General features: G+C 43.1%; 1 protein-coding gene across 3 annotated transcripts in view; it reads left to right on the top strand.

Annotated features, from left to right (window-relative positions):
- Positions 1 to 13,816, top strand: part of LOC139550552 (E3 ubiquitin-protein ligase mib1-like) — a 104,968-nt gene that overhangs the window by 21,430 nt on the left and 69,722 nt on the right. For all 3 annotated transcript variants that reach the window (XM_071361507.1, XM_071361506.1, XM_071361508.1), the window contains exons 4-9: positions 1,364 to 1,468; positions 5,642 to 5,708; positions 6,184 to 6,388; positions 6,609 to 6,795; positions 8,318 to 8,462; positions 8,657 to 8,790. In XM_071361507.1, coding sequence (XP_071217608.1) covers positions 1,364 to 1,468; positions 5,642 to 5,708; positions 6,184 to 6,388; positions 6,609 to 6,795; positions 8,318 to 8,462; positions 8,657 to 8,790 — 843 coding nt within the window. The remainder of the gene's footprint in view (positions 1 to 1,363; positions 1,469 to 5,641; positions 5,709 to 6,183; positions 6,389 to 6,608; positions 6,796 to 8,317; positions 8,463 to 8,656; positions 8,791 to 13,816) is intronic.

Here is a 13,816-nt window from a genome sequence, read left to right as displayed (position 1 = left end):
AGTGTGTTACTAATGGTTTTCTTTGAGACTGTGGTCCCAGCTCTCTTCAGGTCATTGACCAGGTCCTGCCGTGTAGTTCTGGCTGATCCCTCACCTTCCTCATGATCATTGATGCCCCACGAGGTGAGATCTTGCACGGAGCCCCAGACCGAGGGTGATTGACCATCATCTTGAACTTCTTCCATTTTCTAATAATTGCGCCAACAGTTGTTGCCTTCTCACCAAGCTGCTTGCCTATTGTCCTGTAGCCCATCCCAGCCTTGTGCAGATCTACAATTTAACCCTGATATCCTTACACAGCTCTCTGGTCTTGGCCATTGTGGAGAGGTTGGAGTCTGTTTGATTGAGGTTGTGGACAGGTGTCTTTTATACAGGTAACGAGTTCAAACAGGTGCAGTTAATACAGGTAATGAGTGGAGAACAGGAGGGCTTCTTAAAGAAAAACTAACAGGTCTGTGAGAGCCGGAATTCTTACTGGTTGGTAGGTGATCAAATACTTATGTCATGCAATAAAATGCAAATTAATTACTTAAAAATCATACAATGTGATTTTCTGGATTTTTGTTTTAGATTCCGTCTCTCACAGTTGAAGTGTACCTATGCTAAAAATTACAGACCTCTACATGCTTTGTAAGTAGGAAAACCTGCAATATCGGCAGTGTATCAAATACTTGTTCTCCCCACTGTACATGAATGCAGCTACCAGTGTTTTGAAGCCCTTGGACGTAATGTATCATAGCACACTTCATTCTATATAATCTGACAGTTTTGACATTCACCACTGCATCCTTTATCATGAAGTTGGTTGGACTTTGCTAAAAACACACAGGTCACTTCATTATTCTGTTTTTGTTTCTAAAGCCTTACTCAATAAACTACCAATTTACTTAACATTATTGTTGAAATATAGAAACACAGATTACAACACTAGGTCACAGTGTTGGTAAAATATATTTGTATTTATTTATAGATAAAAAAATAAGTATTAAAATAACATTGTGGCTTTATACAGAGGGTACCACTACCAAGTCAATGTGCAGGGGTACAGGTTAATCAAGGTCATTTACATGTAGGTAGGGGTAAAGTGACTTTGCATAGATAATACACCGCAAGTAGCAGCAGTGTAAAAACGAAGGGGGTGTCAATGTAAATAGTCCCGTGGCCATATTATTAAATGACATATCGTGATATTTGTGACATTATTTGTTGATGTGCCAGAAACACACAGAATACATTTCACATTATAGCCAACAGATTGTTAACCAAGAGGCATGCCTTTTAGAATTATTCTTAGATTGGAATGCCTTGGCTAACTCCTTGACTCTCTTTTCATCTCTCCTCTTCTCTACTTCTTCCTCCCCAGGTGACAGAGATCCAGGACTGGAGTGCAGCCAGCCCCCACAGTGCAGCCTACGTCCTCTGGGACAATGGGGCCAAGAACCTCTACAGAGTGGGCTTCGAGGGGATGGTGAGTAAAGCAACACACACACAAAATATCAGGTGTTCTTTGTTTGAACACTGAGCTGGGGGTCTTTCTTGTCCTGCCAGGCCTTTGTAGTGGATAGCCACGCAGCCAGCCAGCAGCCAGAGCCCCATTGTGGCAGGCAGCTGGAAGGAGGGAGAGAATCTACATGAGAAAAGCAATCTGTTCCCTTCTTTCTTTGTGGAAGAGGGTGAACACAGAGGTCAGCTTCAGGGGGAGGAGGAGGAGTCTTACGGTCCCAAAGAGCCACAAATGACAGGCAGTGTGCTGATTGGTGGAGAACAATCCTGCTTTTTTATGAACGCTGACAATCGGAGAGCTGGTTTATGTAACAGATTTGTCCTTTGTTATTTGAATATGTCTGGTAGGATTGAGGGGTTGAGGTAGACGACATCTGCTTCTGGATTAACTAAAGCATGGATTATATATGCTGCTCCCCCCAAAATAATGAAAAACCACAGCCTCTGTGGCCAAACTGACCAAATCCATCTGTTATACGGTATATATTGATGTCCTGGTCATTGGCCAACCTGGCTGTTATGTAATCTGTTACTTTGTACGCTTTGTAACTTTTTCCAGACACACTTAATATTATTATTATTGAAAATCAAAGACTACAAACAAGCACTGTGGACATGGTGAAAAACAATGCATTTTTGTGGACATTATCAATGTATTTTCACTTTTTTACTGAGTAGTTTGGTTCAAATACAGTTGAAGTCGGAAGTTTACACACACTTAGGTTTGAGTCATAAACTTCAACCACTCCACAAATTTCTTGTGAACAAATTATAGTTTTGGCAAGTCGGTTAGGACATCTACTTTGTGCATGACAAGTAATTTTCCAACAATTGTTTACAGACAGATTATTTCACTTATAATTCACTGTATCACAATTCCAGTGGGTCAGAAGTTTACATACACTAAATTGACTGTGCCTTTAACCAAATACATTTAAACTCAGTTTTTCACAACTCCTGCCATTTAATCCTTGTAAAAATTCCCTGTCTTAGGTCAGTTAGGATCACCAATTTATTTTAAGAATGTGAAATGTCAGAATAATAGTAGAGAGAACGATTTATTTCAGCTTTTATTTCTTTCATCACATTCCCATTGGGTCAGAAGTTTACATACTAATTGAGTGTATTTGGTAGCATTGCCTTTACATTGTTTAACTTGGGTCGAATGTTTTAGGTAGCCTTCCACAAGCTTCCCACAATAAGTTAGGTGAATTTTGGCCCATTCCTCCTGACAGAGCTGGTGTAAATGAGTCAGGTTTGTAGGCCTCCTTGCTCGCGCACGCTTTTACAGTTCTGCCCACAAATCTTCTATAGGATTGAGGTCAGAGCTTTGTGATGGCCACTCCAACACACTGACTTTGTTGTCCTTAAGCCATTTTGCCACAACTTTGGAAGTATGCTTGGGGTCATTGTCCATTTGGAAGACCCATTTGTGACCAAGCTTTAACTTCCTGACTGATGTCTTGAAATGATGCTTCAATATATCCACATAATTTTCCTGCCTCATGATGCCATCTATTTTGAGAAGTGCACCAGTCCCTCCTGCAGCAAACCACCCCCACAACATGATGCTGCCACCCCCGTGCTCCGTGCAAGCCTCCGCCTTCTTCCTCCAAACATAACGATGGTCATTATGGCCAAACAGTTCTATTTTTGTTTCATCGGACCAGAGGACAAAAAGTACGATATTTGTCCCCATGTGCAGTTGCCAACCATAGTCTGGCTTTTTTATGGCGGTTTTGGAGCAGTGGCTTCTTCCTTGCTGAGCGGCCTTTCAGGTTATGTCGATATAGGACTCGTTTTACTGTGGATATAAATACTTTTGTACCTGTTTCCTCCAGGATCTTCACATGGTCCTTTGCTGTTGTTCTGGGATTGATTTGCACTTTTCGCACCAACGTATGTTCATCTCTAGGAGACAGGACGCGTCTCCTCCCCGAGCGGTATGACGGCTGCGTGGTCCCATGGTGTTTATACTTCCGTACTATTGTTTGTACAGATGAACGTGGTACCTTCACGCGTTCGGAAATTGCTCCCAAGGATGAACCAGACTTGTCGTCTACAATTTGTTTTCTGAAGTCTTGGCTGATTTATTTAGATTTTCCTATGATGTCAAGCAAAGAGGCATAGTTTGAAGGTAGGCCTTGAAATACATCCACAGGTACACCTCCAATTGACTCAAATTATGTCAATTAGCCTATCAGAAGCTTCTAAAGCCATGACATCATTTCCAAGCTGTTTAACTTCTTACGGGTGCGTGGGATGGTAGCGTCCCACCTGGCCAACATCCAGTGAAATTGCAGAGCGCGAAATTCAAAAATGTAACATTCTTGAAAATGTGTTATACATCAAAATAAAGCTTAACTTCTCGTTAATCCAGCCGCCGTATCAGATTTCAAAAGGGCTTTACGGCGAAAGCAAACCATGCGATTATCTGAGGACAGCACCCTGCATACCTGACGGCGGCTGGATTAACAAGAAGTTAAGAAGAAGTTAAGCTTTATTTTGATGTATAACACATATATTTTCAAGAATGTTACATTTTTGAATTTCGCGTGAAAATCATATTTCAACCAGGCAGGTGTGACACAAAAGTCAGAAATAGCGATATAAAAAATGCCTTACCTTTGATCTTCTTCTGTTGGCACTCCAAAAGGTCCCAGTTACATCACAAATGGTCGTTTTGTTCGATAATGTCCTTCTTTATATCCATAAAAACTCAGTTTAGCTGGCGCGCTTCAGTCAATAATCCACTCAGTTTCCCTCCATCAAAATGCATATAAAATTAATCCCAAACGTTACTAATAAACTTTTCCAAACAAGTCAAACAACGTTTATAACAACGCTTAGGTATCCTAATACGCAAATAAACGATCAAATTTAAGACGGAGAATAGTATGTTCATTACCGGAGATAAATAAGAAAGAACGCGCTTTCCTCCACACGCTTGGAAACACTACAACCAAAATGGGAGCCACCTAGAAAAACTACAATTTCTGGGTCATTTTTCCAAAAACCAGCTTGAAACTCTTTCTAAAGACTGTTGACATCTAGTGGAAGCCCTAGGGACTGCAATTTGGGAGGACTTGGGCTTATAATTATAGTACTAGCCATTGAAAATAGTGGTAAGCCCCCCAAAAAATTGGGGGTGGTGGTTTGTCCTCTGGGTTTCGCCTGCCATATCAGTTCTGATATACTCACAGACATACATTTTAACAGTTTTAGAAACTTTAGAGTGTTTTCTATCAAAATCTACCAATTATATGCATATCCTGCGTAACAGGCAGTTTACTTTGGGCACACTTTTTATCCGGATGTCAAAATACTGCCCCCTACCCCAGAGAGGTTCAGGTGTATGTAAACTTCCGACTTCAACTGTAGCACCAAAATGCCACCGTCTGGTCTCTTGACTTTCCTCTCCTTTTTCCTTATCTCTGCGCTTCATTTAGTTTGTCTGCCTTTTTAATTAGTTTTAAAAACTAATTACACCCTACATACTCAATAGAGTACATGCCATATACTCACTCGAATAAGACCTTAGGTTTTTGTCCAATGTAGAGTTTTCTAGTATCGACTTGTAATGTAAGAATATTCCACGTAAGACACGCATGGGGAGTTTTCTTTTTTCCTTTGTTTTTTACACATCTGTTTTGTGCAAAATGACATCAAAAAGACCACCAAGTTTGTTGATTTCACACATCTATAAACACTGTGCATCCCAAATTGCACCCTATTCCCTTTATCATGAGCCTATGTTGACCAAAAGTAGGGCACTATGTAGGGAATATGGGGCAATTTGGGGGCGCAACCACTGTTAGTGAACCCTGCTCTGTCAGAGGAGCAGTATGGCTGTCTGCTCTGCACTGCCTTGTAGGCAACATGGCTGCCCTCTGTCTGAAAGTGGATGCCCATCTGCATCTGTCATTTCAAATTATATGATGCTGTTCTTTCCTTGCTGAGCCAGAGCCCTGAGGGTAATGCATTTGTTGCCACCCTGTCCTAACTTTAACACAATGTCACACGGCATGTCACTGCAGTGTGATTTTACTCTAACGTCGTTGTTAATCTGCTGTACTTCTAATAGATTGAATTAAGCAGATCATTAGCTGATGCTTATTTCCCTGTCTCTCCCTTTCAGTCGGATTTGAAATGTGTCCAGGATGCCAAAGGAGGCTCTTTTTACAGAGACCACTGCCCTGTTCTAGGTGAGTACAGTACTCATGAGCCGTGTCACTACGCCGTAATTATTGCACCAATACTTCCCCAGCACAGTGTTCTGCAGTGGAGTCCAAGGGCATCAGGAGCACGTCTCTGCCTGGCTGCTGTTACTGTTAGTGTCCACTAGGTGGCATCATCACACCAATGCAAGCAGTATCAGGCTGCATGGAGACAGCCCGGGTGCAGTCACAGGCCACACTGGCACAGCGTTAACACAATCTCAAGGATTGTGTCTTCTCTCAGATTTTCCTGGCCAGTGATACCTAGGTTTTGTTTAGCAGCACTGCAGCAACCAAATTAACTCGTGTAGTTTAATACAAGTAATCAAAAAAGACTATCTGTTATCTGATTTGTCCACCCTATTTTATCTTAGTGAGACTAACCTACATAAATAAAGGTGAAATAAAGTAAATAAATAAGAATGTGTAACCAGTATGTATTCCACCTGCCCTCGCCCCGCAGGTGAGCAGAATGGCAACAGAAACCCAGGCGGTTTGCAGATCGGAGACCTGGTCAACATCGACCTGGACCTGGAAATAGTCCAGTCCCTGCAGCACGGCCACGGAGGCTGGACAGACGGTATGTTCGAGACTCTCACCACCACCGGTACCGTGTGTGGCATCGACGAGGACCACGACATTGTGGTGCAGTACCCCAGTGGGAACAGGTAAGCTCTATCAGGTCATAATTCAGGCCTAGTTAAATTAAGGTTCAATAAAATATTAAAGACCAGTACACAAGCACAGTTCTGTCATAACACAACAACTTCTGTCATAAGAGTAGGACATGGACTTAACCTATTTGGCCTAATGAAAGATATTTATGACACTGTAATTTCGATGTTGTAGGTGCCACCTCAATGTGTGTCTGTGTGTGTCTGTGTCCAGGTGGACGTTCAACCCTGCGGTGCTGACCAAGGCCAACGTGGTGCGTAGTGGGGAAGGTGTTGCGGCGGGGGCAGAGGGAGGCAGCTCCCAGTTCCTGGTGGGAGACCTGGTCCAGATCTGCTACGACATCGACCGCATCAAGCTGCTGCAGAGAGGCCATGGGGAGTGGGCTGAGGCCATGCTGCCAGTAAGACACCCATGGGGAGTGGGCTGAGGCCATGCTGCCTGTAAGACGCGCATGGGGAGTGGGCTGAGGCCATGCTGCCTGTAAGACGCGCATGGGGAGTGGGCTGAGGCCATGCTGCCTGTAAGACGCGCATGGGGAGTGGGCTGAGGCCATGCTGCCTGTAAGACGCGCATGGGGAGTGGGCTGAGGCCATGCTGCCTGTAAGACGCGCATGGGGAGTGGGCTGAGGCCATGCTGCCTGTAAGACGCGCATGGGGAGTGGGCTGAGGCCATGCTGCCTGTAAGACGCGCATGGGGAGTGGGCTGAGGCCATGCTGCCTGTAAGACGCGCATGGGGAGTGGGCTGAGGCCATGCTGCCTGTAAGACGCGCATGGGGAGTGGGCTGAGGCCATGCTGCCTGTAAGACACACATGCGTTTCCTTTGTCAGCAAAACATCCTTTTTTTCCCACCTCATCTGCTACGTAACAAGGACTGTATCACCTGGGTGTATGTCATGACTACTAAGCCCTAAAATCCGTTCATTGGTACCTACTGTTTTTGCTGCTGCTCCCCTTCTCCCGTTGCCCTTAGCTCGCCCCCTCAGTTTTGAGTGTTCACGGGAGGCTCCTTGAGTGGGACTGATGTCCCGATTCAACTTTAAGCTAGGTCTAGTACCTTTTCAGCTCTTCAGTTGACTCTCCAAACGGAGTGAATCGAGTTGCAGACTTGCTAGTGAGTGGTATTCAAATTACACATGACGCTCTGCAACACTAGGCTGGAAAAGTTTGTGTAGGAAAGATTGGCTGCCAATGAAGCAATGTATTGGTCATGCATTCTAATTTGTATACTAGTGTTTACATATTGTAACGACGTGTTAGTCTGTTTCAATATCCACGTTAGCATAGTACTCAGAATGCATTCCTGAGTAGAATAAATGTATCTAGTATGCTGGAGACCGTGGATATTGCAAAGTAGCCTCAGTCGTATCAAAGAACAGCGAGACAGCCACAAAATGCCTTTCCTTTCCTTGCTCAAACACTTGACGGACATCAACAAGGTCCCAGATAATTGGCTGTGTAGATGAGAAATAAGTCTGGCTCTCACTCAGCCCTTCAACTGCCCTTTGAATGAATAATCAGAACAGTGCTATAGACTCATCTGTGATTACGCTTTCCTGTCATGTTTTTGGAAAGGAAGGGCTGTGTCTGTTTCTGAAATGGGAACGAATGGCTTTGTAGAAACTAAATACACAGATGCACATCTCTTTTTGGTTTGTTCCCCCTCAAATTGTATTTGTTTTCTATACCTTGGTTATATCGCAGATAATTTAACTTCCCTGTGTAAGAGGCACTAGAATTCTGAAAGGAGGTTCAGAATTCCCTTCAATAATATTTGGTACTTAACTGATTTTTTTTTCCTTCATCAGAGCTCTTTAGAGAGAAACTAACAATGAATCTCTTAACAATATGGTATGTTTATGTTCTTTTGAGATTGTAATAAAAAATGCTATAGCAATGTAATGAATGTATTGTTTTCCTCAGACCCTGGGCAAGGTGGGCCGCGTGCAGCAGATCTACTCTGACAGCGACCTGAAGGTGGAGGTATGTGGAACGTCATGGACCTATAACCCTGCTGCCGTCACCAAGGTGGCCCCCACTGGCTCTGCTGTCACCAACGCCTCCGGAGGTAGTCAGAACACACACATTTACACAGTGTGCACACACCGATACATAAACCAATATTTTTTCCCATATCTACTACTAGCCTGTTTATTAGTGGGCATGCACATACACTGACCCCTCTTACACACCACACACAATCTTCACTCCTTGGACCTAGAAGATGACCCCCATGTAACATTGGTGTGTGTGTGTGTGTAGAGCGTTTGTCTCAGCTGCTGAAGAAGCTGTTTGAGACCCAGGAGTCGGGTGATGTCAATGAGGAACTGGTCAAAGCAGCAGCCAATGGAGACCTGGCCAAGGTGGAGGACATCCTCAAGAGACCTGACGTGGACGTAAGTGTTCTCTTCATTCAACACAGCTTCAAGCTTGGTAGGTGTCTATCATAATTTAGTCCCATGGCGCATCCCCCCCCCCTCCCCGAATATATATTTATTGGTAATTGAGATGGCAAAATGATGATATGAAGACATTACTCCAGGGCACAGTTCATCCTTAAGAGTCCATTGACGCAGTGGTGCAGCCATCTATACTGAACAAAAATATAAATGCAACAATTTCAACGATTTTATTGGAGACATCTTCTCATTCAAAGGTTTCTTAATTTATTATATTTTCTACATTGTAGAATAATAGTGAAGACATCAACACTATGAAATAACACATAGGCACATAATAACACATTATTCTATCGATGACAGCTTTGCACACTCTTGGCATTCTTTCAACCAGCTTCATGAGGTAGTCACCTGGAATTAATTCTAAATAACAGGTGTGCCTTGTTAAATAGTGGAATGTCTTTAATGTGTTTGAGCAAATTAGTTGTATTGTGACATGGTAGGGGTGGTATACAGAAGATAGCCCTATTTGGTAAAAGACCAAGTCCATAATATGGCAAGAACAGCTCAAATAAGCAAAGATAAACGACAGTCCCTCATGACTTTAAGACATGAAGGTCAGTAAATCTGGATAATTTCAAGAACTTTGAAAGTTTCAAGTGCAGTCGCAAAAACCAAGTGCTATGATGAAACTGGCTCTCATGAGGACCGCCACAGGAAAGGAAGACCTGGAGTTACCTCTGCTGCCGAGGATACGTTCATTATAGTTGACTGCATCTCAGATTGCAGCCCAAATACATGCTTCACAGAGTTCAAGTAAGAGACACATCTCAACATCAACTGTTCAGAGGAGACTGCATGAATCAGGCCTTCATGGTGAAATTGCTACTCCGAGACCACAACTGAAGGACACCAATAATAAGAAGAGACTTGCTTGGGCCAAGAAACATGAACAATGGACATTAGACTGGTGAAAATCTGTCCTCTGTCTGTTGAGTCCAAATTTGAGATTATTGGTTCCAACCACCGTGTCTTTGTGAGACGCAGAGTAGGTGAACGGATGATCTCCGCATGTGTTGTTCCCACCGTGAAGCATGGAGGAGGATGGGGGTGCTTTGTTGGTGACACTGTCAGTGATTTATTTAGTATTCAAGGCACACTTAACCAGCATGGCTACCACGGCATTCTGCAGCGATACGCCATCCCATCTGGTTTGCACTTAGTGGGACTATCAATTGTTTTTCAACAGGACAATAGCCCAACACACCTCCAGGCTGTTTAAGGGCTATTTGACCAAGGAGAGTGATGGAGTGCTGTGTCAGATGACTGGGCCTCCACAATCACCCGACCTCAACCCAATTGAGATGGTTTGGGGTGAGATGTACCGCAGAGTGAAAAGCAGCCAACAAGTGCTCAACATATGTGGGAACTCCAGGTGGAGCTGGTTGAGAGAATGCCAAGAGTGTGCAAAGCTGTCATCAAGGCAAAGGGTGGCTACTTTGAAGAATCTAAAATATTTTTTTTATATTTGTTTAACTATTTTTTGGGTTACTACGTGTTATTTTGTACTTTTGATGTCTTCACTATTATTCTACAATGTAGAAAATAGTAGGAAATAAAGAACAACCCTTGTGAGTAGGTGTCCAAATTTTGACTGGTACTGTACATTCATTAAGCCCTAATCTATGGATTTCACATGATTGGGCAGGGGCGCAGCCATGGGTGGGCCTGGGAGGCCATAGGCCCAACCACTGGCTGGACCTGGCTCCCAAATCAGAATTCGTTTTTTTCCCCACAAAGGGGCTTTATTACAGACAGAAATACTCCTGAGTTTCATCAGCTGTCTGGGTGGATGGTCTCGTACGTAAGGCCAAATTCTCTAAAACAACTTTGTAGGCAGCAGAGACATTAACCTTTCTAGCCCCGGCGTTCCGCTAGCGGAACTCCTCCCACATTCCACTGAAAAGGCAGAGCGCGAAATTCAAAAAATATTTTTTAGAAATATTTAACTTTCACACATTAACAAGTCCAATACAGCAAATGAAAGATACACATCTTGTGAATCCAGCCAACATGTCCGATTTTTTAAAATGTTTTACAGCGAAAACACCACGTATATTTATGTTAGCTCACCACCAAATACAAAAAAGGACAGACATTTTTCACAGCACAGGTAGCATGCACAAAGCCAACCTAACTAACCTAGAACCAACCAAACTAACCAAGAAACAACTTAATCAGATGACAGTCCTATAACATGTTACACAATAAATCTATGTTTTGTTCGAAAAATGTGCATATTTGAGGTATAAATCAGTTTTACAATGCAGCTAACATCACAGCTACCGTCAAAAATAGCACCGAAGCAGCCAGAGTAATTATAGAGACCAACATGAAATAGCTATATACTCATCATAAAACATTTCTGAAAAATCGATGGTGTACAGCAAATTAAAGACAAACATCTTGTGAATCCAGCCAATATTTCCGATTTTTTTTAAGTGTTTTACAGCGAAAACACAATATAGCATTATATTAGCTTACTACAATAGCCTACCACACTACCGCATTCATTCATCAAGGCACGTTAGCGATAGCAATAGGCACGTTAGCGTTAGCGAATAAACCAGCAAAAGATATTAAATTTCACTAACCTTCATAAACCTTCCTCAGATGACAGTCCTATAACATCAGGTTATACATACACTTATGTTTTGTTCGAAAATGTGCATATTTAGAGCTGAAATCAGTGGTTACACAATATGCTAACGTAGCAGCTTTTTCCCAGAATGTGCAGATATTTCTATTAGACTCTCACCTATTCTGACCAAATAGCTATTCATGAGGAGATTGGAGGGACGCCATGTGCGACTGACGTGTTTTCCGTTTGCTCCCGTGGTATTTTTAAAGTTTATGTGAATTTTGCAGCAGAACCGTATTTATTTTCATATATTATTTTGGTGATCCCTTCCCGTAAAAACCAAGACTACTTTACTTCCAAATGTCAGCATGTCGACGAAACATAAGGCTAAAAGCATGACTTTGAGAAAACCCGGCCTACAAGACACACTCTCATCACCGCCCTCTCCTGAGCCTGACGGCCCGGGGACTGACACTTTACCCGGGGGGACGGCTTGGCCTGGCGGCGCTGAAATGAACATTCTCGAGGCCATCAAACTACTACGCTCTGAGATAGTTGAAATGAAAACGGAGGTGGTTAATACGATTGAGGCCCGAATAAAGGAGGTTTCTGATACTTTAAAAGCAGATCTAACCATCCTGCGGAACGAGACGGTGCCAGCAATCACATCACTCAAAACAACAATGGCGTCGCACACTACAACGATTGCAGCACTGGAGACCTCCGCTACAAATGTCTCCGACTTAACTACATCCCTGGAGGCTGACGTGAAACGCCTCGCTGCGGATTTGAAAAAGGTGAAGGAGAGCTGTGTAAGTTTAGAGGGATTCTCTCGCCGCAATAACCTGAGACTTGTATCAGTCCCAGAGTCAGCGGAAATGCCTCGCGCCACGGATTTCGTTTCTGGGCTGCTGAAGGATGTTCTTGCCTTAGATGAAAAGCCCCTGATTGATCGTGCCCACCGGTCGCTGCGCCCAAAGCCCCGGGATGGGGAGAGGCCCCGTGACATAATTCTTCGAGTGCACTTTTTCCATGAGAAGATGGAGATTCTCCGACGAGCCCGCAATACCACTCTGAGCTTTCAAGGACAGAGCTTCTCCATCTACCAGGACTACTCCCCCACTGTTTCCAGGCAGCGCGCAGCTTTCGGGCAGGCCAAGCGACTACTTCGGGACCATCCAGGTGTGAAGTACGGACTGCGATTCCCGGCCCGTTTATGGCTATCTCATGATGGTAAAGACTACACATTTGAATCTCCGGATGAGGCTCTCTCTCACATTCAACGTCACATCAAGAAGTCTTGAACTTGCTCATAGTTCAGCAACTGTTGCTTGCGAACTGTGGATAGTAAGTAACCCACCTGTGGTACAATTATGTTTAGCTACAACATGCTAATTTTGTATAGTTGGGGAGTTGGCGAACCCATTCAGGCTTATTTGATGTGATCAAATGTTTTGATCATCTAGTGTGCTTGCCTTACAAGCATTCAGTCATTTTAATTTCATTGTATTGAGGTTTTACTTTACTCCTGTGTTTCTAGGCTGTCTTGCTCACCTATTCAGTTTGTTTACATAGTGTCTCAGTGACTCAAAATATTCTTGGCTATTTGTTTACTGCATCCGTTTGCATTGACCCAGTAGACAGTAAATGCTTCCCGAGGCGACACGTTTTTTGGGGTCCGCACTTAAATTTTAAAAGTTCTGAGCGTCATTTATGCCCAGCAAGCGTTCAACGTTGCGCACACGTAGTTTTTTGGTATTGGTTGTAAGCTGTCTCAGCATTCAACTAGACAACTATTATAATAATAATCATTATTATTATTTTTGATTGTCTTACTACGATTTCCTTACTTCAAATTAGGTCTTCGGCTGAGAGCCTTTATACATTTTATTTATTTTATTTATTTTCTCTCTCAAATGCCTGTTATAAGACTGGGAATATAATTATATACATCTACAAGTGGTGCTTTTGTAATTTCGTTTGCACAAGGGATTCACTTTTATTTATTTTTATTTAAAAAATGATTATCTTTTTTTTTGCTGTTTGATCCACTAACAAAACGCGACTTTAAAGAGCGGGACTGTGGGTTTAGGTTTAAGACCGCACTCTCACAGACATACTGTGCGAAGAGAACATGTTCTATTTAGGCTTGTACCTCGTTTGGGGAGGTATTGTCTGGGATGGGGGGAGGGGGTGGGGGGAGGGGTTGAATTGTTCAGTTCTAATGTTGTCATTCTGTCTTTTTCGGGGGTTTTTCTGTACTTTTTCCAAACATCTACCACCGTACATTATTACTCTGAGACAAGTTATTCTGGGGTTTTTGGGCGCTCATTGCTTTTCCATTCTATGCTTTAATGACAGGGTTGTATAACGGGAATGCCC

Source organism: Salvelinus alpinus, chromosome 23 (assembly GCF_045679555.1).
Source record: "Salvelinus alpinus chromosome 23, SLU_Salpinus.1, whole genome shotgun sequence".
In the NCBI taxonomy this organism is placed as follows: domain Eukaryota; kingdom Metazoa; phylum Chordata; class Actinopteri; order Salmoniformes; family Salmonidae; genus Salvelinus; species Salvelinus alpinus.
This window is presented reverse-complemented; position numbering and strand designations above follow the sequence as displayed.